The 23,658-nt window shown below is 52.7% G+C and overlaps 1 protein-coding gene and 1 long non-coding RNA gene across 5 annotated transcripts in view; one reads left to right on the forward strand and one right to left on the reverse strand.

The window, feature by feature from the left end:
* Nucleotides 1-4,980: 4,980 nt before the first annotated feature.
* On the forward strand, nucleotides 4,981-23,043 carry WNT5A (Wnt family member 5A). Of its 2 annotated transcripts, none has more exons than XM_069561580.1 (5): nucleotides 4,981-6,342; nucleotides 12,203-12,336; nucleotides 13,596-13,846; nucleotides 18,021-18,313; nucleotides 21,686-23,043. In XM_069561580.1, exons 1-5 carry the CDS (start codon nucleotides 6,337-6,339, stop codon nucleotides 22,142-22,144), a joined length of 1,143 nt encoding a protein of 380 aa, XP_069417681.1. In that variant the 5' UTR covers nucleotides 4,981-6,336; the 3' UTR covers nucleotides 22,145-23,043. The 2 variants fall into 2 exon arrangements, with proteins under 2 accessions (XP_069417681.1, XP_069417682.1); XM_069561581.1 differs by lacking the exon at nucleotides 4,981-6,342 and adding an exon at nucleotides 11,708-11,793.
* LOC138424504 (uncharacterized) overlaps nucleotides 14,367-23,658 on the reverse strand; it is a 66,402-nt gene continuing 57,110 nt past the window's right edge. Inside the window, exons 1-4 of one of the 3 annotated variants that reach the window (XR_011250817.1) lie at nucleotides 17,882-18,600; nucleotides 17,399-17,535; nucleotides 16,029-16,151; nucleotides 14,367-15,751 (exon numbers count right to left, since the gene is read on the reverse strand). This is a non-coding gene — a long non-coding RNA (uncharacterized lncRNA). Of the gene's footprint in view, nucleotides 15,752-16,028; nucleotides 16,155-17,398; nucleotides 17,536-17,881; nucleotides 18,601-21,244; nucleotides 21,435-23,658 lie in introns of those variants that run through there. The other 2 variants (XR_011250816.1, XR_011250818.1) reach the window with 2 other exon arrangements.

Raw genomic sequence — 23,658 nt, forward strand, 5'->3', positions numbered from 1 at the left:
GAGTGATGGAATCTGAGCCTGACTGGGGAGAGTGAGCCTTCATGTCCTCATCCCTCGCTTTAGGGTTAACATGGGAGGAACACCAGACCGAGGCCTTTGCAAAGAGCAGGGAATCCAAAGGATGCTGCCCAGACAAGGTCAGAATTCACGGTGATTTGCTGAGTGTGGATGCTGTGGTTGCTGATGGTGCTGCTGGAATGAAGGCAGGGAAGTTACGGCTTCCTAGCAAGCCAGAGAGTGAAATAAGGACCCGTCTTTGACAGATCCATCAAAGTGAACCGGACTTGAATCAGGCTTTGCTGGTGTGGCTTATGGAGCTTACCTGAGCTCAGCTGGTAAAGAATCCGCCTGCAATGCAGGAGACGTCAGTGAGGCTTATTCCGGAGATTTCCAGGTTTGGGGCATAGTAAAATGAATTAAAAGATTTCAGGGAAAGACTCTTCCCACTAAGGCACACCTTTTGTGGAGCTGGCCAAGGCGAAAAGTGTGGGCATATTTGGGGAACCAGGGAGATAACTAAAAAAACAAATAAAAAAACAAATAAGTTTCTCATTATTTATAGGTAAAGTATGGTTGTTAAGCCTCTGTTATTTAGAGTCAGATTACCAGGGGTCAAACTCTTGGGTTTGAACACCAGAACTGTTTGGGTTTATAGAAATTGTGACCTCTTTGAGCCTTTCTTGTTCTCCATATTGTGCAGATAATAAAAAGATCTAACCTCATGAAATAGTAAAGATGAAACCAAGCAGTGAATTTAAAGAGTTCAGACAGGGGCTGGTATCTGGTACATAATAAGAGGTCAATAAATGTTACCTGCAATTATTACTATTATTCATTACTCAATATTATCTCAGCATTTATCAGCCTCATCCATACTGAATTCTACCACACAGACCCAGGGGATCACATATAATTGTATTCCATATTTTTCTCTTCCCACACCTCCATCCATACCCTCCTCAGGCAACTCGTTCGTTTTAGGATTTTACTCAGAGACCCAGGGATGCATATTCCTCGTGTTGAAATCACTGCAGCCTTCTTCTCCATGACCGGATCCGGAAAGAGACCTTCTGGACATGATCTCAATTGTGAGAACATTCCTAACATGTTCCATGTTTACAGGTGAGGAAATCGGGGCTCAGAAGGGGAAGTGACTCCTGTAGAGTCACCAGGTCAGCAAAAAGCAGAACTGAGATTCAGACTCAGGTCTGTTTGACCTCGATGTCTTGTAAAACTGAAAAAAAAAAAAAAAAGCATCTATTCAACCCCCCCACCAAATACCCCTGACACCCACACAGAAAGTACCAGTGACTTTAGGGCTCAAAATTAGAGAACTGTGATCAGGCCCAGCAAATGGAGAGCCCAAGGTTCTCAGTCTGCAGAGAGTCACAAAGTATCTCCCCGCATCCCCCACCCCCGCACGCCCTCCCACCCAGGCCAGTGGTAACACAATGTGCTGGTATTACTTTGACTGTGGCCATGTGGTGGTGAGCAGCCCTGAGCCCCTTCCGGCCTCTTTGTCCTGTTTAGTGCTCCATCTGTGGGCCCCTCACCGGCTGCCCGGCTGGTCTTGACTCTGAGGTGGAGGAGTAAACATCTCGGGAATCTTTATTAGTTTATTTCAGAAGATGGAGCCTGTTTGTCCCTGGGGCCCGTCCCTTTTTTATGGCCTCCAGCCCTTCTTGACAAATTCTGGTGACTGGAGAGAAAACCGCTTTCTACAGCGGATCATTAAAACACCACCATAAACCCAGGGCCATAAAATATTATTTGCTGGGCATAAAAGAAGGGTAGATTTTCCCAGAATGACAGCCCAGCCCTGGTTTCTCCCACTGAGAAAGCCAGCACAGGGATGCGATCGTTCATAAATTCCTTATCTCACACTCTGTTTTGTGAAATAACCCTGGTGGGAGAGCAGCCAAAAATATTGATTTATTTGTTCCACAGGCTCAAAAGCATTTTTAATGAGTGGAGTATGGTGATGCCTTGCCAGTGTGTCTGCAGATGACTCAATCTGTATGCACACACCCAAATGTACACACGCTTGGAAAAGGGAAACCATGGAGTTGCACAAACTGGAGGCAGGTGAGGCCAGAATATCTGCAGAGGGAGGTGAAGGGGCATCCATTTCCCTCCTTCTGGCTGTCTGCCTGTCTGCCAGCCAAACTGACCAACACCCATGGTGGGGCTGCTGCTTACAACAGGGCCCGTTTTGCAGAGGAGAACCTGATTGAAGGCTCACAGTGGATTTCACAGTTGGTTTCCCTTGACATTTTCCCCTGGAAAGAATTCCTTCATCCATTCATGCATTCATCAGATCATTCATCAAACACTACCAAGCACTTACTAAGCACCAGGTACTATTCTGAGCAGCAGAGTGAGTGAGCGCTGTGGAAAACACTGTTACCGAGCTTACTGCATCCTCCGGGCGTATAATCTCAGCACAGACATTATTAATATCATCAGATAAAGTTCACAATCTTTTATCTGAACTCCTTGGGGGATAGACTGATTTGTTGGAAATTTTAGAATTTTTTTTGAAAGATAAAATGGGGGCATATGATAATTTAGTTTGCAAATAGCCCCCGTGAGGTCTGGGGAAGTACCCAGTAACCCAACACCATTGGTATTTCTTCTGTGGAAAGTATGAACATTCACTTCAACTGGGATAAATTAAGACTCTAAATGATCTTGTCACAGGAGGTCCAGTTTCACCACCAAAGGAGCTTGAAAAGCCATGTTCAGAGCTGCGTTTTGCAGAGGAGCAGGTAATGAGTACCCTGTGTGCTGCCTGACCCCTGCTAAGTTCTCCATGAGCTCTGCTGTTCATTCTCACTGCACCCAGATTTTCAAGGTCACCTGTTTCATTTTCACTGCTTTCCTACCAGGTAGGTCATCATATTTCTGTTTTTCTTTGTTGTGTGGCGAAGTCATTATATTTCTCTGGTTTTTGTTTATATTGTAACAAAATCAATATTTTTGTTATTGTTGTCATAGGTGTGCGTTTAAGAGGATTCTGAGAGGCTAAATGACATGTCTCAGGTTTCACAGTTAGAAAGTGGCAATTTTAGGACTGGAACTCCAGACTTCAGAGTTTATACTCAGCCATAACCCAGCTCTAGTGTCTTCTCCAGGAGAGAAAAGACAGCAGAGCAGGAAATAAAAGTGCTGGGGCTGTGTCTACACACACTAACAAAGGCAGTGGGAGAGAAGCAGGCAATTGTTCAGATAATTCAGAATATAACAAGTTAATACAACATGTTAAAAAAAAAAAAGATTTGTGGTGAGGAAGCTGGTGTTTCTGGACTGATGGTATGTGGGGGGCAAATTCTGCCAGTAGGATCTTGTAAACATTGGCCTCCAGCACTTGGGTGACAAGCCCCACCAGGGGAACTGTGTTCTTAGTCAGCTTACTTCTGGCCACTTGTCAGAGCCTCCGTGAGTGAACTGGGTCTGTGGGGCATCGCTGGGGCACCTGCTTGGGATGAGAGTGTGCTCCCCACGGCCTGGATAAGCCAGGCTGCAACCTGGGCCAAGGAACTGGAGAGGGAACTGCGGGGGCGGAGGAGGGGGCGGGGAAGGGGGGCGGCCTGTCGAGCGGAGACCCCTCTTTGTTTAGACCCTCTCTCCCATAGGCAGATCTAAGGCTAGATTATAAATTGGAAAATAGCCCCCCAAGTGGTCAAGGCCTAGAGAAGGTCTAGCGGAAAGGGGATTCAGGTGAATGGGCTGCGTCCCAAGGGGATCGAAGGTAAACATGTATTGGCCCTTAGGTCTGCGCGCACCCCTGATGAAGCGAGCTTCACACTGCCCTTTTGATGCGCCCAGCAGGTCAGGGCCTTGGAGGGGTGCAGTCAGGTAGGACAAGTCAGGGTCAGGAAGGGACTTGGGAGGCACCTGCGGCGATACCCTGGGGTAGTCCGCCAGAGATGGGAGTGGGGAATGGAAAGAACAAACAGCTACCATCCCAAGTACCCGCCTTAAGGTCAAGTACATGCTGGAGTTACTGCGGAAATGGGGTGTGTGTGTGTGTGTGTGTGTGTGTGTGTGTGTGTGTGTGATGTGTATATGTGGGGTGTGTGTGTGTGTGGGTGGGTGTGTGTGATGTGTATATGTAGGGTGTGGGTTGGGGATGGCGAGAGCTGAGAAGAGTAACTGTGTTCCAGTGTGAGGCATGGTTTAACCTGGGTGGCGCCCTTGGCATACTGGGTGTAGGCAACAATCTGGCAACCCCGCCCAAGCAGGACCCCCAAACCACAGGTGTCTGGAAGTGCCTGGAAGTTGCAGCGGAACCTGATTTTGCCGAACTTTGCAGGCTTCTCACCTGAGATTGGGAACCAGTCAAGATCCAACCGGCAGGACCGCGGGTCGCTTCTAGATGCACTGGGTCACAGCCAGATGCTCAAATCTGCTACACTGGGGGCAGGACTCGCGCACTTACCCTCTTTTCCAGCCCGGGGGCTTGGGGACCCTCCCCCAGGGATAAGAATGGGGAGGTGGTCCTCCTAGAGGTTCCGTGGCATGGCGGCAGCCTGGGTGCAGCCCCGTGCAAGCAGCCTTGGACAGGCGAGCCAAGGGGTCCAAGCTGAAGTTGGGGTTCACCTTCCAGCGGGTAGGCGGCTTTGGAAGGAGAGCAGAGCGCCAGGCGGCTGTCAGGCTGCGGCTAAGGAATGGACCTCTCTCTTTCATCAGATGCCTGGGGGATGGGAAGCCAAGAGGAGGGGGCTCCTGCTGGGAGTGTATCCCGACGCCCCCCTGCACCCCAGCTTGTGGTACGGCTTTAAAATCCTGCGGAGTTTGTCATAGGTCGGCCTCACCACGCATGCGCAAAGGCAAAGTTAGTTTTTTTCTCCCATCCACCCCCCCCCCCCCCCGCCCACCCGCCCCTTCTTTCCAGCCGCCTTTGGTTCTCCAACTTAATTTTTTTTTTTTTTTCTCTGAGAACACCAGGGGAAAGAGGAGTCCGGAGAGAGGGAGGGAGAGGAGGAGGCAGTTGGCCAGGAGGGCCGGGGGGTGGGGGGGGGGGACGTGGTCCCTGCGGTCGGTCAGTCTGTCTGCGGGGCGCAGGATCGCGTGGAAGTTTGCTGCAAGCTCCCAGGCGCCGCCTCCGCCACCCGGAGTCCGGTTCCGTGCAGCCTCTGCCGAGTGAGCTCCTTCGCCGCTGCCGGAACCCGACCGCCCGCCGCCCGCCGCCCGCCGCCTGCTCTCCCGCCCCTCCGGCCCCGGCGCCAAACGAGGAGGTGGGCAGCCACGCCGGCCATGGACCGCCGGAGCTGAAGAGCCTCTGCGAAGCCCCTGGCCCTCGCGCCTCTTCGCCCTTTTCCCTGGAAAGGCGGGGGAAGAGAGGGGGACTAACCAGAAGAGAGAAAGAAGAGCGTAGGGAGGGGGAACCGGTGTCTCCCCCGGGGGCAGTCGCGCGTCGACCCCGAACCCACCAGAGGCAGAACTTTCAGGGACGACTTTTACCAGTTTGCTCCCACCTTTTTGCCAAACCCTAAAAATGAAAGGACAAAAGTTGGCGCTGACTCTGGCAGCTCGGATGACGACTGGAGCGTTTTCAGCGGCATCTCCAGGAGAAAAAACCGTGCGCGTCTGATTGTTCTGTGGCCCCCAAGCTGCAGTGCGCGTGTGTGTCGGGGGTGTGTTTGGGTGTGTGTCTGTGTGTGTACACAGACGTCCACACACTCACTCGCAGCCGCGGGATCAGCGCCTGGAAGCAGACGTTTCGGCCACAGACTCAGACTCGTAGAGGAGGAGCTGGCGATCGGGAGGCGTGAGCCACCAAAAGTGCAGGATCCTGGTGTGAATGAACCGGAGGCACCTGGGCGCAGGGATCACCTCCCCCACACCCCGCCCCGGGCCAGAGTTGAGTTGTGGGGCATTTTTTTTCACCCTCTTGTGAAGAATTTTTTTTTTATTATTTGTTGTAAAGTCTTTTGCACAATCACGCCCACATTTGGGGTTGGAAAGCCCTAATTACCGCCGTCGCTGATGGACGTTGGAGAGGGAGCGCCTCGCCGAGGAACAGTCGCCTGCGCGCCCTCGCCGGACCCGCGGCTCCCTTGTTGCGCGCCGGCCGGGCCCTGCTCCTGCTGCTGGCAGGCGGACTTCGGCGCCCCCTCGGTTCCCGCGCGCATCCCAGCGCTACTCTGGCTCGGGCACCCAGACTCGAACGCTAGTGACGGCTTAGGCTCCAGTCCCCAGAGCCTGCCGGACGAGCCCTGGAGGAAGCCGCAGCTCTGCGCAGGATCGTCTCCTCAGGCTTAACGAGGACGCGCCGCTCCGGTTCTTCGGCTCCGGTGGCGACTTCCTCTCCGCGCCCCCCTCCCCCTCGCAATGAAGGTAGGTGTTCTCTGTGCCGCCGAGGCTCCTCACTTCTTTTTTTCTTTACATTGTTTTCTTTTGGAAGTTAACTGACCCCTCCCCCCCACCTCTCCCTAACCCCCCTCCATTTCTCCTACCTCTGGAGACGCTAGAACCCCCCGCGTAGCTGGCAGAGACCCCTACCCTTTCGCCCTCCCCCCATCCCCGTGCACTACCTCGGTCTCCCAGGAGACAGACCTCTTCTTGTCCCACCAAAAGTTCTGCAAACTTTTTTAGACTTTGGAGAAAAAGTGGGGTAGAGACAGCGCAGAAAAACTGAGAGGTCCGCAGACGACTTTCCTTTTGCCCTGAGAAACTCAAGGGTAGCTTACTATGTATATTTCAGTAACAGGATAATGATTCAATTCAATAAATATTTACCAAGCGCCCACTGGCGCGGACCCCGAGAGGGTGGGTGGCCGGGGCTCAGAAAGGGGAAGGGGACTCCTTGGTTGAGAGACCGTGAAGCCCGACCAGGAGCCGACTATTCCTGAGCCTCGTACCCCCGCCCTCTGCTGCCAGAGGCCAGGTTGCCGGCTCAACGCAGCCGGGGAGCCCAAGCGCAGCAGGCCCTGTGCCTTTAAGAGTGCCTGGCAGAGGGCCAGCTCGCACCCTGGCGCTGGGATGGGGTCCTGTTATTAGCATTATTAGCCGCCACTGGGTGAGCTCCGCACTTTGCAGCGGTGATGGGGGTGGGGAGGGCTGGCGGTGGTTGCTCTAATTTGGTCCACTGGGAGAGCGCACCCCGGCCCCCCGCGCGGAATCCTCCCTGTCCTTTAGAAACATTTGGGCCTCCGGGTTGGGAGAGCGGGCGGGGGGCAGTTTGTGAACTCTTGTTTGTTTTAATTGTCAGTTGTATGTTAAAGCCGAGTCACACACTCCGAGGGTCACCGAGAGTTCACTTTTACGAAAAGTTAACATTTCCTGCAGTATAACTAGCTATTTTCCAAACAATTTTTCCTCTCTGTCCTCCAAGCTTCGATCCTTATTTTCATTTTTCTTGATTCTCCACTTTTAAGTTTTCTAGAAAATATCTTTGGGATTGGAATTCAGATGTTTCCTAAAGCACCCCCCAAAAAGTTTATTAAAAACCCACAACTTGGAGACCCCGTGGCCTGTTTTACTCTCCAATCGCAGTCTGGCATGGGGGCCCCTTCTCGTCTCCCGTCTTTCTTTAGATGGACAGCTCGATGTTTGGAAGTCACTTGGAGTCAGTGGTGGGATCACACCTCCTCACCCACTGCCCTCCTGCCAACGTTCAAGGCTACTCCGGCCAGATGCAGAGATTTTGCTTCTAGACAAACTCTGTGGGGAGCCGAGGGTGTGCAGGCAGTGGACATTGTGTGTCCCAGTGTGTGGATCTGTGCCCTGCATGTTGTGGAGAGTGAAGGGCCAGTTGTTCTCGGGTCTTGCACATATTAAATCCTCAGCCAGGACCGGTGCCACAAAGGAAGACCCTTCCTCCCCAGGAGGCTCGGTCACAGTCCCTTGCGTTTCCCTCCGTTCAACCGAGCGCTCTGGTGCACAAGGGGTTAGCACCGTCTGCCGGAGTTCAGCTAGTCCTCTGCCTGTTTCTTTCTCGCTGTGCGGTGCCGGCTGCCCCCTGTTGGCTGCCTTGAGGTAGGACATCTTGGAGCCTGTGTCTTGGCTGGGCAGGCAGCTTGCTCGCCTCTTCCGCCCACCTCTGGCTTTACAAGAACATCCCTTCGGATCTCCAGGTCCCACTCTCCCAGGAAGGCCCCTCGGAGGCCTCCAGAGGACATGCTGCCCTGCGTGGCTGCATTAGTAAGGGGCCAAGTGTCCGACCCAGCGAATGGGGCTCGGGCGAATGGAAGAAGGGTTGGTACCCCTTCTCCCCCGGGCACATTAAGGAGCAGGAGGGTCCCCCTAGGAACTCTCGGGTCTGGTCTTGAGACCCTCACTGGTTCACCCTGTAGCCGAGGACCAGCGCTTCTTTTTCGCTCTCGGCCTCAGTTTCTCGTCTATTAAAAAGTGGAGTTGAAACCACCTCTGGAAAATGGGTGTTGAAGCCTTCTGTCATTTCCTTTCTCTTACAGTTCTTTGGGACAGAGTTGAGAGGCTGTGCCTAGAGATCTGGGGAAGGTAGAAGTGATGTTTCCCTCTCTTCCCTGGTCCCCCCAGGTGCGTGTGTGTGTGAGAGAGAGAGTTGCCTTGCAGTCTGGAGATCTTGTCGGAGGATGGATGAGGTGAGGCCGGCAAGAGAACGAGACTTGGCCACTGTCCTTCCCTCGGAGACTCCTTGGCACCCGACTTGGTGTCCCTTCTGAGTCAGGGCAGTCAGAAGCCGCACACCTTCCTTGCACTGATTTGGGCTCAAGGAACTCCCTCCTCCACCTCCTCTCTTGGCTCCCCCACCCCTTCCGACCCTCAGTGCTGTGGATACATCCGGATGGCTAGGGGCAGCTCCGGCTCTCTTGCTCCAGGCTAGAGGCCTGGGGGAGCGCGGGCTCCTCCTGGGCTCCCCCAAAATGGACCTCCTTTCAGCCCACCATCCCCTCCTGCTTCTCCTCGCGTTCCCCAACTTTGTGGCTCCCCCTGAATTTTTCTCCTGCAGTTTTCTCCATCTCTCTATCCTTGCTTTCGGGAGAGATTGAAGTGGGGAAAACAAAATTTATCTCCCACTAAGAGCTGGGATTCTTAAGAGTTTCCTGTGCTTTTCGCCACCGCGAGCCCAGGTCAATCTAATTTATTCTCCCAGTTTCTCCATCATTTCCGCTTCCAGAGACTAGGGCCTGGGGGCTGGGGCTGGACGTGAAGTGGAAGGGGCTGCCCAGACCGAGTGAGGTAGCGCCAGTGGCTGAGGGGCAAGAATTTTCTCCCTGCCTCGAGGGAATTTCTTTTTAGGCGCTTCTGGCCTCCGACTTGGGCGTGCTTTCCCAGGCTTTCTGCCGCCCCCCAAAGTCCTCTAGTTTAGAGGATTCTCGGCCCGCACACCAGTTGATAAAGAAGGGGTAGGGACACTTTTAATCCAGCGGGGAAGGGTTTGGAGGAGAGACAATATAAGCCGACTCTACGTGGGTCTGTTCTGGGGCTGGAAGCAAGGGCGCGCAAACGCCCTACCCCCACCTCCCCCCTCCCTGGCGCTTGAACCTCTCAAACGCCCGCAGCCCTCCTCTCTGACGCGCACTAGAAACAGATTCAAAGTATCCTTACAAAGTCCATTTTCTCGGACCCTGAAATTGTTCAGAATTTTTAGCCTGGTCTTTCTTCGGTGAATTCAGCTTCTGCCCAGAACTTTCTACCCTGCGTGTTACGGTCTCCGGAGAGGTCTTATTTTGTCCTCTTTTTGGGTCAGTTCTCTTGGTAAACAGGCAGGGACGTTTACTCTACAGTTCGATGTATCAGTGAGTTGGCTGTGGGTTCCTTCAGTCTTTAAAACTTGTGGGGCCTTTTCTGGGTTGCACGGGGGATTGGAGCGGGAAGAGGGCCAAGCTGTTTCCGGGCAAGCGCGCGGGTTAAGTGGAGACGCGACTCGCGGGCTCTCCCGGCAGATTCCCTTCGGGATACCTCCGGCCTACTCCCAGCCTTGGGCTTAGAGACCCGCGTCGCGGAAGCCAACTGCCCCGCTCCCATTTTGGCCCCAGTTCTGTGAACGAGTGGCTTCTCCCCGAGGTCGTCGGGCCGAGAGTGGGATCGGTTTGTGTGGCTTCTCTTCTAACAAAGAGATCCGCAGTAATCCGCGGAATCTGTTATCAATTTCTGCGCTGCCCGCGCCCCGCCCCGCGTGCCCCGCCCGTCGGAAAGCTGGAAAAGTGCGCGCGTCCCGCAGCGCGGTCTCTGCCTCCGCCTGGGAAGCACGTCGGAGAGCGTGTGTGTCTGTGCACGAGTGAGTGTGTGAATGTGCCGGAGTGTGAGTGTGTATGAGTGTGTGCACGCGCGCGGCCTTGGCCCCCGATGGAGAGAGTTGACTTCGCAGCTTGGGCCGCTCGAGAAGGCAGCCCTCGCGAGCGACCCCCTCCCCTAGAGGAAACTTGACACTTCGGGCGGGGGTGGGGAGGAAGACCGAGCCTTCTCTCTCCTGGGCTGGGGAAACCCCAGGCTTCTCGTCTGCGGCATGCGCCCCCCAGCTTTGCGACGTTTTAGGGATGAGTGGACCTCGGGCGCGGAGCCCTGGGTGGCGGGCACTGAGGACCGCATAAGCATTTCCTCTAGAGAAGCCCCGAGGAATCCGGGCCAAAAGGGAGGCTGGCAAGGGAAAGCCGAGGCGCGCTCCTCAGCCCCTCTGCGTCTCCACCGCTGCCTCGGTCCCCCCAGTCTTTCCTGGTGCCGGTTCCAGCCCAGGCCCTTCTGCAGCCTGGAGGAGGTTCACGTTTCCTTTTCCGAGGAAGGGGCTCCCTTGGCAGCCGAGGGTGGCGCAGCGCGGCAGGGTTACTCTTATCAGAGATGTAAAAGGGATTTGGAAAGCCGTTCCTCCCACCCGCCGCCGTCTCGCTCCGCCGCCGCCTACAGGTGGAGAAGTCACCAGTGGGGAGGACGGCGGCGGAAACCTCCAAGGCCGTCCCCGGCCCCCGAAATTCTTGACGACGGGAACCTTTGCTGCCGAGGCCCTCTGCGCCCTGGAAGCCAGGGGCTCGGCCGAGGCGCGGGAGCCAGCGCATCTCTGGCCCAGCCGGGGGCTCCTTCGCACCGGCCCGGCCCGGGCCTCGCCCTGTACTCTCATCTTGCGGGACTGACCCAACCGCGTCCGAATTGGGCTGGAGGGTTGGGTAGCGGAGTTTCAAGACCACGCTAAAGGTGCCCCGATGGCGAGATGATGAACTCCAGACCAGGACCAAAGGAAACTAGAGTCCCCTCGGCTTCCTTTCCCCTTTCTCCGTGGCAGCTGCTAGAAGTGGGGACTGGAGGGAGCGGTAGTGGGAGTGAGAAGATCAGATTTTGGGGGAGTGCTGTGGGGAGGGCCAGGAAGGGAGCCCCTCTCCTCGGACAGCACGACTGGGGTTGGGGGGGTGTATCCCTCCTCTGGGATACACTCCAAGGCGGAGGCCGAAGGCAGGGAGAGGGCACTGGTTTCCGGTTTCCTGCGTTGGGAGAGCAGCTCGCCCATCCCCTTATGCCCCGTGTACCCCCATCCCCTTCTTCCCACTCCAGTCTGGCCGAAGAGCGGTTTAAGGAAGACCAGGCTGCCTTGCCCGCTATGGAAGCGGCTAGCCCCGGAGCGGGCCGTAAACTGATTATGAAACTGATGATGTTAATTCCGAGCTGCATTTCCCAGCTGGGCACTCCCGCGCGCGCCGCTCCCGGGGGCCTCGCCCCCCACCCCTTGCCCTTCCCTCCCGCGTGCTGCCCCCACCCCCCACCCCCGCGCCGGCCACCCCGCCTCCTCTGCAGCCGCCGGCGGCGCGCTTCACTCGCCTTCGCGCTCCTCTCGCCCATGGAATTAATTCCGGCTCCACTTGTTGCTCGGCCCAGGTCGGGGAGAGGACGAGGGTGGCAGCGGGTCCCCGAGTGAATTCCCGAGGAGGGACTCAGCACAGCGCGAAACTAGAGGGGAGCGAGGGGGTGCAGGACGCGAGCAAGCAGGAAGGAGGCAGCGCCTGGCACCGGGGCTTTGACTCAACAGCATTGAGACATGTTTGTAATCGCTGGCGTGCCCCGCGCGCAGGATCCCAGCGAAATCAGATTTCCTGGTGAGGTTGCGTGGGTGGATTAATTTGGAAAAAGAAACTGCCTATATCTTGCCATCAAAAAACTCACGGAGGAGAAGCGCAGTCAATCAACAGTAAACTTGAGAGATCCCGGATGCTTCCGTTGTTTAAACTTGTATGCTTGAAAATTATCTGAGAGGCAATAAACATCTGCTCCTTTCTTCCCTCTCCAGAAGTCGATTGGAATATTAAGCCCAGGAGTTGCTTGGGGGACGGCTGCAAGGGCAATGTCTTCCAAGTTCTTCCTAATGGCTTTGGCCATATTTCTCTCCTTCGCCCAGGTTGTAATAGAAGCTAATTCTTGGTGGTAAGTTTATCCTATATGCATATTCTTTTACTTTAAGATGCGTTTGTATTGTATAATAAATGCTGCAGTATTCTCAGTCGTGAATTTGGGTGCATTTATGTAATATACACACACACATATATATATTATATATATTTATATATGTGTATATATGAACATAATGTATCTTTAAATCAAATTTAATTTTGTGAATTAAGATTTTTGCTAATTTTTAACACTGTGAAGCTTATCTTGAGCTCCATAGGGAATAGAAGCTATAAATTTAACTTTTGTGTTTTTTTTGAGGTTCATATTATGTAGTACATCATGTAATTAAGGGAAACCAGAATTCACTTCTCTAATAATTGTAAGCCCATCTATAAAATGTGCTTTTTGCTACCTCTAGGTAGTAAATGTGAGTTCCAACACTTATTTTCTGTCACTTGAGGTTACTAATTTTCAGGGTCTAAGGTAGGCAGAGTTACTAGGAAGATAGCTAAACTCCAAGTGGGGAAGTACTGGGGGCTTGAAATTTAATCAAAAGAGGTTATCTTGAGTAGTTCAGTGTCCCTAAATGCGGGTTTCTTGCTGGTAGGGGCCTAGAGGGTAGACTGCATTATATCTAGAGGATTATTTTTGACTGCGTTCTGGGTTGGTTTTTTTTTTTTTTACTGTAAATGAACAGTGTTTTTCTGTCAAACATGACTTCTGTTCCCCGGATACTCTGTCTTGGGTCCCTCACAGTCACATAAGGAGCCCTTTTAAAACGTCCAGAACAGGGTGAATTTTCTTCCGTCTGTATACTTGTCCTCCTGTTCGTCCATCAGTCAAAAGGAACTGCTATCTCCTACCCGTGTCGAATTGTGTCTGCTTTCGGTATTCATACATTTTCAAGCAGATCGGTCCAATTTGTGGGGCAAAGTGAGTCATTTTCTCTCGTCAGACGCCCATCCCCCCCCCCCCCAACTGCCTTTTACCCCATTTCTGGTGTGGAATATCAGAAATTTTGGTTCAGGTATATGGCAGAAAGGGGCAAGGAGGGGAGTGAGAACTCTAGCTGAGAAGCCAGATGGCGGGATAGGGGCTATACAATGCCTCCGTTTTCTGAGTGGAGTTTAAACAGAGGAGTTCTATGAAGCCCGTCTCATACTTTGTCATGAGGACAAGCAGGAGAGAAAAAGCATCTGTGTGCTTAAACTTCTGTATTGCTGACATGTTTTCAGGGGGCCCACCTTGAGAGTTCACGTAAATCTTGAATGCACATCTCCCCCCCTTTTTAGGTCGCTAGGTATGAATAACCCTGTTCAGATGTCAGAAGTATATATCATAGGAGCGCAGCCTCTCTGCAGCCAACTGGCAGGACTTTCCCAAGGACAGAAGAAACTCTGCCACTTGTATCAGGACCACATGCAGTACATTGGAGAGGGCGCCAAGACGGGCATCAAGGAGTGCCAGTATCAGTTTCGACACCGGCGGTGGAACTGCAGCACCGTGGATAACACCTCTGTCTTCGGCAGGGTCATGCAGATCGGTAGGAAATCGTTTCAGATATTGTTAACTACATAGAAACTCTTCTCCTAGGAAACGTCTCTAGTGTTTTACTTAGAGCTTCATCTGATGGGACTCTTCCAGCAGGGTGGCGGCCCGGGACTTCTGTCATTATGGCTGTGTTCGTGCCTGTCCTCTAGATGTCTAATGATAAGTTTTGGACCTTTTGAATTAGATCAGGAGGGGGTGGGCATCAACTACACCTTCATTTTTCTGATCACTTAATTTTCCTAAAAAGCATTTTGTGTAAAATAGTACCAGAACACTTATTTTGGTTTCACAAAAGTAGATGGGGAAAGCTGAGTCATTTCTGTCCTTAAACTTCAAAACTCTTAACTGTTAGAAGTTTCCTAACCTAAGCCACAATTCAGATGGCCCAGACATCAAACTGAAAATTGCCATCTTGCAGAATGCTGGATGAGCAGCATGTAAGTAAGGTTTTAATTTTCCTAATACAGGTATTTCCTAAAGCTATCTGTCGAGATATATGTTAGACACTTTACTTTTACTCCCAGGAAGAATTTTAATTAGAAGTGATCCAGTTTACATTTGTGTTGGCCATTGATATAAGAACACCTGCTTCAAAGGGCATCCTGGAAACTTAGAAGTGTTCAATATATCTTTCACAGTCCAGTTCTTTATTTTTAAATGTGTTGTTGAACTTGTTATTCTATTCAGGGAGAAGGTGGCACTAAAACTGGGCTAAAGGCAAAGAATTTGGAAAATCAGTCTGCCTCTGGTTTGGTTGAATAGCGTAGGCTACAGTCTGACAGATGTGGTCCTGTGTGTGTTTGCTAGTGAATATTTTTGGTCTCTTTACTTTTATGCAAACAAGCCCATATAATTAATATGACTGCAGTGACTCCTAAAATAAGAAGCAATTTATCAAAGCAATTAACTATTTATACTGACTGAAGATAAAAAGTTGGCTTAATGTCCGTCACGGATGGATAAAATGCTTTTTAAAAAAACCCTGAAAAGTGCATTCATTGAGAACAAAAAAGAGTTGTCAGTGGATGTTTGAGCCAAGTGGCTTCATAAACTAAAATAATACAGGACTGGAAGCCGTTCCTCTAATTGAATGGGAGAACGGTCTGCAGCCTCAGCCTACAGAGCCTCCTAAGGCTTTCCTGTTAATGATTAAAATGTGCTAATGCATATTCTGGGACCTGAATCTAGGAATTAAGCTTTAGGAACACAGGAGTTTTCCCCAAATATGGGCTGCCTTATGTGGTTAACTCTGGGTGTAGTGAAGATTTAATTCTCCTGCATTTTGATGATATTGTGAGTGATCCAAAAACATCTTTGTCAGCTATATCACAGTAACCTCTCAGCTTTCTCTTCACCTTTGCCTTATGTGGTCCCTCTATCTGCCTTCCTCTCAAACTTTGGGAGTTTTCCCCATGTGTATGAGTTAGTGAAAATCATATACCTCTGATGGTAACAAGGAAGGAAAACAGCAATTGGAACTGTTTTTCTGTATAGTCACTGGAACACAGCTTTGATTTAAGATCCTCTTTGTATGTAGCCTGTTTGGGGCCAAAATGTTCAGAATAAGCTATCATTTGCTAAGTGGATTTGAGCTCTGCTGAAGATTTATTTAAAATGTGGTCCAAGATTCAAAGAGCCTGCTTCCTCAGGGAACAAGCAGAACCCCTGGTACAAAGGCCTGTGTTTAATTGTCCCCTGTCGACTCTCTGGTCCTTAGCTGTGTGGCACCGTCTTGGTTGATGGGAAGTAGGCAGGAGTGGACACTCGTGATGGCCCCAGAGGAGGGAGCCCTCCTGGGTCCGACCATCCCCGAGGCCCCCTCGCCAAAGGGTCCTCAGGTGGCCGAGCTCTCAGAGCAGACAGCTGCTGCAGGGTGGCTCATGGTGGAACACAGGGCCTTAGAGAGAGATGAAAACTCAATCGATTTTTATGGAAGAGGAACATGAACCCCACCCCAACGGTGGAAAAGTTCCTTCATTTTCACTTTTCTACTTTAGGGTTTGTTAGATGAGAATGAGCTAAGGGAAATTTTGAAACACCTTTGATGGGAAGTGTGTGGGTGCCCACTGCAGAGCATGGAGGTCACCAGGGACGTGGAAGCTGGCTCTCCTCCCTGAGAGACCCTATGATGGGGCCAGTGTCTGAGACGCAGGCTGCCACCCCCAAGCGCTCACCTACATTCTCGAGAGGCCAGTCCAGGCGCTGTACACAGTCGCCTCTTCATTATGAAAACTTCCTCATTTTTCATCATGCTAGCCTTTCCTTCCAGCTTTTGTCTCCGGCTTGTCTTTGTTTGCCTGCTGTGAAAAGATGTGTAAGAAAGGCGCCGTCCCCAGAGGGTGAGGACAGGAGAGGCTGATCTCTCAGGGCGGAGCTGTCACCGGATGCACTGCTGCTTCCAGGAGGACTGGGTCCCCACGCTGCAGCCAGAGAGCACTTCTCGTGCTGACGCTTTCCCTGCAGTGACCAGCTAGCTTAGAGATTGCTACCAGGTTTGACTTCTGGGTCAAAAAAAGAAAATGGTCAAGAATAGCACTGTCGTGCTTTGTATAAAATCCCTTTGATGCTCTCTGTATGCAGGACAGTGTTTTTTCTCTTCCTCTGTCTCCAGAGGATGGTTTATCTCTCTTCCTCAAGCTACCTCTACGAGTCTCCCGTCCACAGGCTTTTCTGTACTATCAGTGTTAATCCTCAGATCACTCCCTAGGATCTGTCTGCTTTCCTCATTTCTCACCACTCCCTTGATGTTCTCTGCCTTGCTAATTCAACTAGATAGATGGAACACCCCCACAGGAACTTTCTGGATCCTCCTGCCAACCACCAGCACACTCCTCAAGTTATTCATTTTTTACAATGTGGGGGGGGGGAAGGTTTGGTAAATCAGAGCCATCGCCATTTCTGAGAGGGAAATCACAAGTGGTCACAGATTGAGGGGCAGAAGCTCAAAGGAAGGGCAGTCTGCAGATTCCCCGAGTTGGCAGAGCCACCCTCCTGCAGGATGGCCCCTGAGTACTATGGTCAGCTGTTGCTGTGATTCCCTACGCCCACCAAAAAAAGCTCTTTAAGAGAAACTGATCCTGGTACAGGGATCCCAGTGTCAGAAGGGGCCTTTTCCCCCTGGGCAACTAATTCAATACCCTTATTTTATAGTTGAGGAAAATGAGGCCCCCTCATCACCCCGTGCCCGTAGGCCCAGCTTCAGCTGGCCGGGTATTAACCCTTCTCCCTCATAGTATGACACTTTCATTAAGTGACTTCTTGTCCCATGTAGAAATGTCTCTGGGTACAAGTGGAAACTGGAAATTAAGATAGTCTATCCTCACCTCCGTTTTTCTCCATACAAATAGGGCTCCTATAGAACTGTTTGGCAGGGAGATATTCTTTACAAGTTTTAGGGAAGGAGAACCTTTCTCTTCTTTTCTCCTGAAGACTGTATTTTCCCCCTCTTTGCGTTGTCTTCCTGACACTTGGAGTCAGAGGCTGCTGCAGAGTCGCAGAACTGACATTAAAGAGCGGCAGGCTGTTATGCAAGTAAGATACTCACCTTCTTGAGTGAGAAGCATCAGGCCGGTCAGCTTCGGAACTGAGAAGAGTCGAGAGTTTCATTTGTAACTCTCTAGGAACCGGTTGATAAATATCCTCTGGGGAAGTCAGGAGCCTTGTTCTGAGTCAGACTTGATGCTGCAAATGGAGGAAGGGGAAGCCAGGTTACTACCAGTGGGGCCACAGGAGCGGGAAGGGAGGGGCGGCTGCAGTGTGTGGCTTCCCTGGGGGCCCAGGGCTTTCAGTGGCTCTGAGCCTCTGTGCTCCTGTGCTGTGGGTCACTCAGAATGAAAATAGTAACAAATGTTTAAAATACGTGTCAAGAAGTCTACCCCAATTGTGTGTTTTCTTCCCTTGGTGACTTCTTTCCTAGGCATTTGGGTTATTTTCAGAAGAGGTGTATAGAACAATCCATCTCTGAGCATCCCGCCTTGGGCTCTGCGTGAAATGGCAGAGCAGAGGTGGGGTGTGTGGGTGTTAATACCCTCCTGGCTGGTTTCTGCGTGTTGGGGCGGAGGGCCTGGGTCCTGGGGCCTTCTAGTTCCCCCTCTAGGAGCCGGGTAGGTGTTCGCCGTCCGGGGCTGCAGAGTCGGGGGCGCCCGCTGACCGGTCCTCGCCCGCAGGCAGCCGCGAGACGGCCTTCACGTACGCGGTGAGCGCCGCGGGGGTGGTCAACGCCATGAGCCGCGCCTGCCGCGAGGGCGAGCTGTCCACCTGCGGCTGCAGCCGCGCCGCGCGCCCCAAGGACCTGCCGCGGGACTGGCTGTGGGGCGGCTGCGGCGACAACATCGACTACGGCTACCGCTTCGCCAAGGAGTTCGTGGACGCCCGCGAGCGGGAGCGCATCCACGCCAAGGGCTCCTACGAGAGCGCACGCATCCTGATGAACCTGCACAACAACGAGGCCGGCCGCCGGGTGAGTCCCGTCCCGCCGCGGGTCTGGGAGGGGCCGGGGCTCCCGTCTCTCCCTGTGTCTCTGCGACTCTCTTCCTGTCTCCGCCTCCCTTCCTAGCTTTTCCGGTCTATTTCCCCCCTGCCTGCTCCTCTCTGTCCCTCCACTCCCCTCAGCCAGCTCCCCACAGTCCTCCCTGGAGAGGGGTGCACACCCCAGAAAGGCCTCCTGGAGCGGAAGCAGCCCGCCCTGGCCAGCTCCAGCCAAGGGGCGCCGGCAGTGGCCTGAGAAAGATCTTTCTCCGCCTCTTTAATTAGTCCCCAGTGCAATTGGCCAGGCCAGAGCTAAACATGCTGCTTAGGTTCGCAGCCCTCCTCCCTGGAACAAGTCTGTGGCTGTGATTAAGTCGGGGAGAGGGAGTTATTTATTTCAGTAGGTGCCCAGTTGAGCAAGCCCTCGCCCAGCTCCGGGTTACCTCCTCCCCTCCCTGTGCCCCTCCTTGTGTCCTCGACAGCAGGCCTGATGGATTGAGGGTTTGTAAAAAGAGCTTTTCTAGGAAAACTCTCTACCCAACGGGGTGGAATTTCGTAGGTCTGACGATCAGGCCTGGAAGGGAAGAGAGAGGGCCTCGGAAGTGTCCAGAGAGAAAGTCCTCCCAAGGCAGCCCACTTCCCCACCCCATCCCCCATTTCACTCTTTCCTTCCCCTGGTGGGGCTGTGAAAAGCTCCCTCACAATAGTTAAAAAGACCTTTTTTTCCTGCGGTTAAACACATGGCACTTTATGGCTGCTTTAAAATGAAGGGGTGAAAACTTTTCCTAATTTTGGCAGCACTGAAAACCAGGACCATTATTTTTTTCAGAGAACCCAAGGTGGGTGCCAGGAACTTTCTGGTCAGATATCTCACTCTTCTGTGTTTTGGGGTGAGGAACAGGAATGGTAATCACAGAGTAACATCCAGGGGGCAGGAAGGAACCTGAGAGCCCCCGGCCGCACACCCTCACGTGAAAGATGGGAAACTGAGACTGGAGAACCACTTCCAGGTGGGGGCAGAGAATTAGGGGATGGAGCTGTCAGCCCAGGCACTTTTTTCCTTAAACTAAGGCGTTGCAGCTCTGGGGTAAAGGACTGCAGGTTTGGGGATTAAAGAAATCTAGGTTAACACCCTGCTCTGTTTCTGAGCCTCCGTTGCCCCATCTGCTCACCGGTTAGATGGACTTTAACACTGTCGCTTGGGGTTGCTGTAAGGACTCACTGGGGTCATACAATAGACTGAACCTTGTTATCAACAGTTGGCCACTTCTGAGTTCTAATTAATAAGGCTCAACCGAAGGGCTGAGTTCAGTGTCAACCAGTGGTAAGTGCTTGATGATAACTGAGTCCCTAGACCTAATGAAGCAGAGCACATGGGAAAGTGTGTGAACCCAGATCCCTCCAGGTAACCTGTTTCTTCTCAACTTTGATCTTGACTATGTGGGGGATCACAGAAGGACTCAACTCTGCAGAATCTTACCTGTGATGCCTGAGGGGTCAGATGGTTGCTCCAGGGGAGTGTGGCCACTCCTCTCTGAGGCTCCCCCTTGCTGGGGTGCCTGTACCAGGGGTGGACTTTCTGCCCCTTGCAGCCGGCCCAGGCCTTGGAGTGGGCACGGCCACCCCACTGTCTCAGGAGCCTAGCACCTTGGTCCTGTTCTCTACCCAGCACACATCACCTTAATCTGCATGCAGGGCGCCCAGCGTCTCAGACCACAGATGCCTCCAGGACAGAGGTATGGCTGACTCGGGCCCCACCGTGTCCCTCTCTGGTGCTTTCAGCCTTCTTTGGGGATTTCCTAGGTTTCTCTCATGGAGAGAAATCACAGGAGCTTAGCAACCAAGAAGAGCAGGTCAAGGGACTTCCAAGGGGAGACAGGTGGGGTCAGAGAGTGGGAAAAGCACATTTGATATAATTTCATTTAACATGAGCATTTATACATAGGTTTTTTGGAAATGTTATAGTTGGAGCAGTGAACTATGCTTGATCCTGGTGGATGAGGTTACAGAGAAGACGGTTTTCCTCCAGGATCGTAGGGGTGAGAGGAGGAAAGCTAGACACTGGGTCAGGAAACGGCATTAGACTCCTAGAAAGAGAATCAGGCTTCAGATTCTCCTCAAAGGGGAGTGAAGGTTAAACACATTTGCAGGACCCTTTCCCACACTAGCCACGGGCCTGAAACCCTTCATGTGGAGGGGGTTCGCTTGAGCCCCTTTGAGGAAAGCCCCTTCTGAAGCCCTGGAGGGAGAGGGTGGCTGCTGGGGCAGGAGCTGCCTCTCACGGCTCCGGCCTCCAGGTCCTGACAGGCCGCTGCCAGCAGCACGCCAGCTCGGGAGGCTCACTGGCACAGCACCGGGCAGCTGGCACTGCAGATAGGCAGCGGCCACCCCCAGACCCATGCTGCAGCACCAGGGGACTGGCAGGGGCCCAGCACCATGCCCTCGTCACCCTGCAGACCAGCTTTACTGATTGCATCCTGCCCACCCAGTACCTCAAGCCAGCATCTCTTGGTTTCACCCTTGTAACACTGCCGTGAGGTTGGCACCGCCACAATGCCCTTTGCAGATGGGGAATGGAGGCCGGGAATGGTGATGCCCTTGCCTAAATTCAGGGGCAGGACAGAATCTGTGTCCGCCTGGGTCCGGGGTGCACGCGCTCAGCCTGCACAGAGCATAGGGGCTGTGCAGGAAGCAGGAGGGAAGGCACCTGAGATCCAGGCCTGGTCCCCCTCTGTCCAGCCTGTGTGACTGTCTGGGCCGCTTACCTTCTCTGCGTCACTGGGCCCTTGTCCAGTCCCACCCAGGTTACAACCTTGCTGGGAGGATTTGGTGAGATGAGAGTGGAGAGGCTGTTAGGACAGGGCTCACCCCATGGCAGTAGGAACAGAAAGAGTGAGGAAAGATTTGAACCCTGACCACTTACCAGCTGGGCACCCATGGCGTGAGCTTGGAGGGCACCTGCCTGGCTTCCAGTCACGGCCCCTCCTTCCCAGTGTTGGGCGGGCAGCACGCCTCGCTGGGCCTCCCTTTCCTTCTCTGAGACACGGGCGGTGGAGCTCTTCCCTCACAGGCCGCTGCTGAAGGAGTCCAGGTGGTCACCTGACAGCAGTCTCCTGCTTCCAAAAAAGAAGCCGAGGCAACAGTTTTGTTTCTTGTTTCCATTCAAAACCAGGTAGTTTATGATGATGATGTGTAACAATGAGGGGCTAAGAACTGATTCATTTTGCAGACTAATTTTTAAAGAAGGCCACAAAAGGCTCCAGGTCTGGAGGACGAGGGAGAGGTGGCCTGGACTGAGCTGGTGATAAGGGTCTGGGTTCCCAGATGAGGGCACCCCCCGCTGACTATCCCCTTCTCCCCGCAGACGGTGTACAGCCTGGCCGACGTGGCCTGCAAGTGCCACGGGGTGTCAGGCTCGTGCAGCCTCAAGACGTGCTGGCTGCAGCTGGCCGACTTCCGCAAGGTGGGTGATGCCCTGAAGGAGAAGTACGACAGCGCGGCGGCCATGCGGCTCAATAGCCGGGGCAAGCTGGTGCAGGTCAACAGCCGCTTCAACTCGCCCACCACCCAGGACCTGGTCTACATCGACCCCAGCCCCGACTACTGCGTGCGCAACGAGAGCACCGGCTCGCTGGGCACGCAGGGCCGCCTGTGCAACAAGACGTCCGAGGGCATGGACGGCTGCGAGCTCATGTGCTGCGGCCGCGGCTACGACCAGTTCAAGACGGTGCAGACCGAGCGCTGCCACTGCAAGTTCCACTGGTGCTGCTACGTCAAGTGCAAGAAGTGCACGCAGGTCGTGGACCAGTTCGTCTGCAAGTAGCGGCGCCCTGCCGCCTGCCTGCCGCCCGGCCCCGCTCCCAGGACCCACTTATTTATAGAAAGTACAGTGATTCTGTTTGGTTTTTTAATGTTTTTTTTTTTATCCCTAAGAGTTGCAACCGGAACCATCCCCCCCCCGCCCCGTTCCCATCTGAGAACTCTGTGGTTAATAATATTATAATTATTATTTGGCAATAAGGGGGTTGGGAACCAAGAAAATATTTATTTTGTGGATCTTTGAAAAGGTAAGACAAGACTTGTTTTGATGCTATAATGGATGGGGGGGGGGAATAAAACATGCCCTTGCTGAGATGTGTGCACATCTGGAGGTCAAGGAAACGTTTTCTTTGTCTCAGCTATCGCATGAGACAGGTAGCACCCCACTGCAAGGAGGTGGCCCGGAGTGATGCGTGACTCAGCAGCGGTGAGCAAAAGGAGTTCTTCGGTCTGGGGAGCCGGAAGGTCTTGAGAAACAGACAAAACAATGAGAACCCCACCCCTCTGTTTCCCAGGGGCTGCCAGCCTGAAATGTTTCCAAAATGTATTTAAAATTTAAGAACAAGAATCTCATATCCCTTCAAGAAAGGTTTATCATATGTCTCACTGTCCTCCAGCATTCCGTCTACAGCTGGTCCATTCTATTAGCTACTGAAACCTGGGGAGCAGGGAGAGACGCCCTAGATATTAAAAAAACAAAAAACTCCTTATATTGAGTCAGTTGGTTTAACATTCAAAGCTGTTGTGAGAATCAGGTTATCCACTTGGAAAAGGATCCCTGGATGATTCTGGTACCAGACATTTTGTTTGCAGAAGGGCAGGGAGGTTGGCTTGGCAATAAAGGAAAATATACTGTAATTTTCTTAGGGATACTTGGTTAATAAATGATAATAATGAAAATAACACATGAATTCCATTCACAGATCCTCAACCCGAACTTCAAGGTACTTGTGTGCAGTTCAGCCCTGCACCAAAGCAGAAAACCTAGCTGAGGGAAAAAAAGTGACCTCCGCCCTCCCTCCTTGACCCTGCGCCCCCTCCAATTCCGTGCCTTGCTGCGCTGCGGCCGCGTTTCCAAGCGGAGCTCCGCTGGGTCCCCTCTGATTGTAGGACAGGGAATGAAACCTTAGGAGCTCCTCTTGGAAAACAGCTCGCTACGTAGGGATTTTATTCCCCCTACCACTTTTATTTCGAGGAACAGCAGTTTTCTATGTGTTCGTGACATCACTTGGCGAATGGACGTCACGGAGGCGTGGCCGCATTTCTCCCTTCTGCTCCTGTGTTCAGACTCCACTGGCGCTTCCCGCTCCTCTGCAGGTGTCCCGAGAACTGCTCCCAGTGGACTTGAACAGTTGGTTCAGTGGTACCTGATAGCTCAGTCTCTTGTACATAACATATATATATATATATACACATATATAAATATACATATAGTTATATCGGCGCAGCCAGTGATCTGGGTTCCAGTTTACTCGGGTTATTTCTTCGGCCTAGAGCCTTGTGGTCCTCCACTGCAAT

Source organism: Ovis canadensis, chromosome 19 (genome assembly GCF_042477335.2).
Source record: "Ovis canadensis isolate MfBH-ARS-UI-01 breed Bighorn chromosome 19, ARS-UI_OviCan_v2, whole genome shotgun sequence".
NCBI lineage: Eukaryota > Metazoa > Chordata > Mammalia > Artiodactyla > Bovidae > Ovis > Ovis canadensis.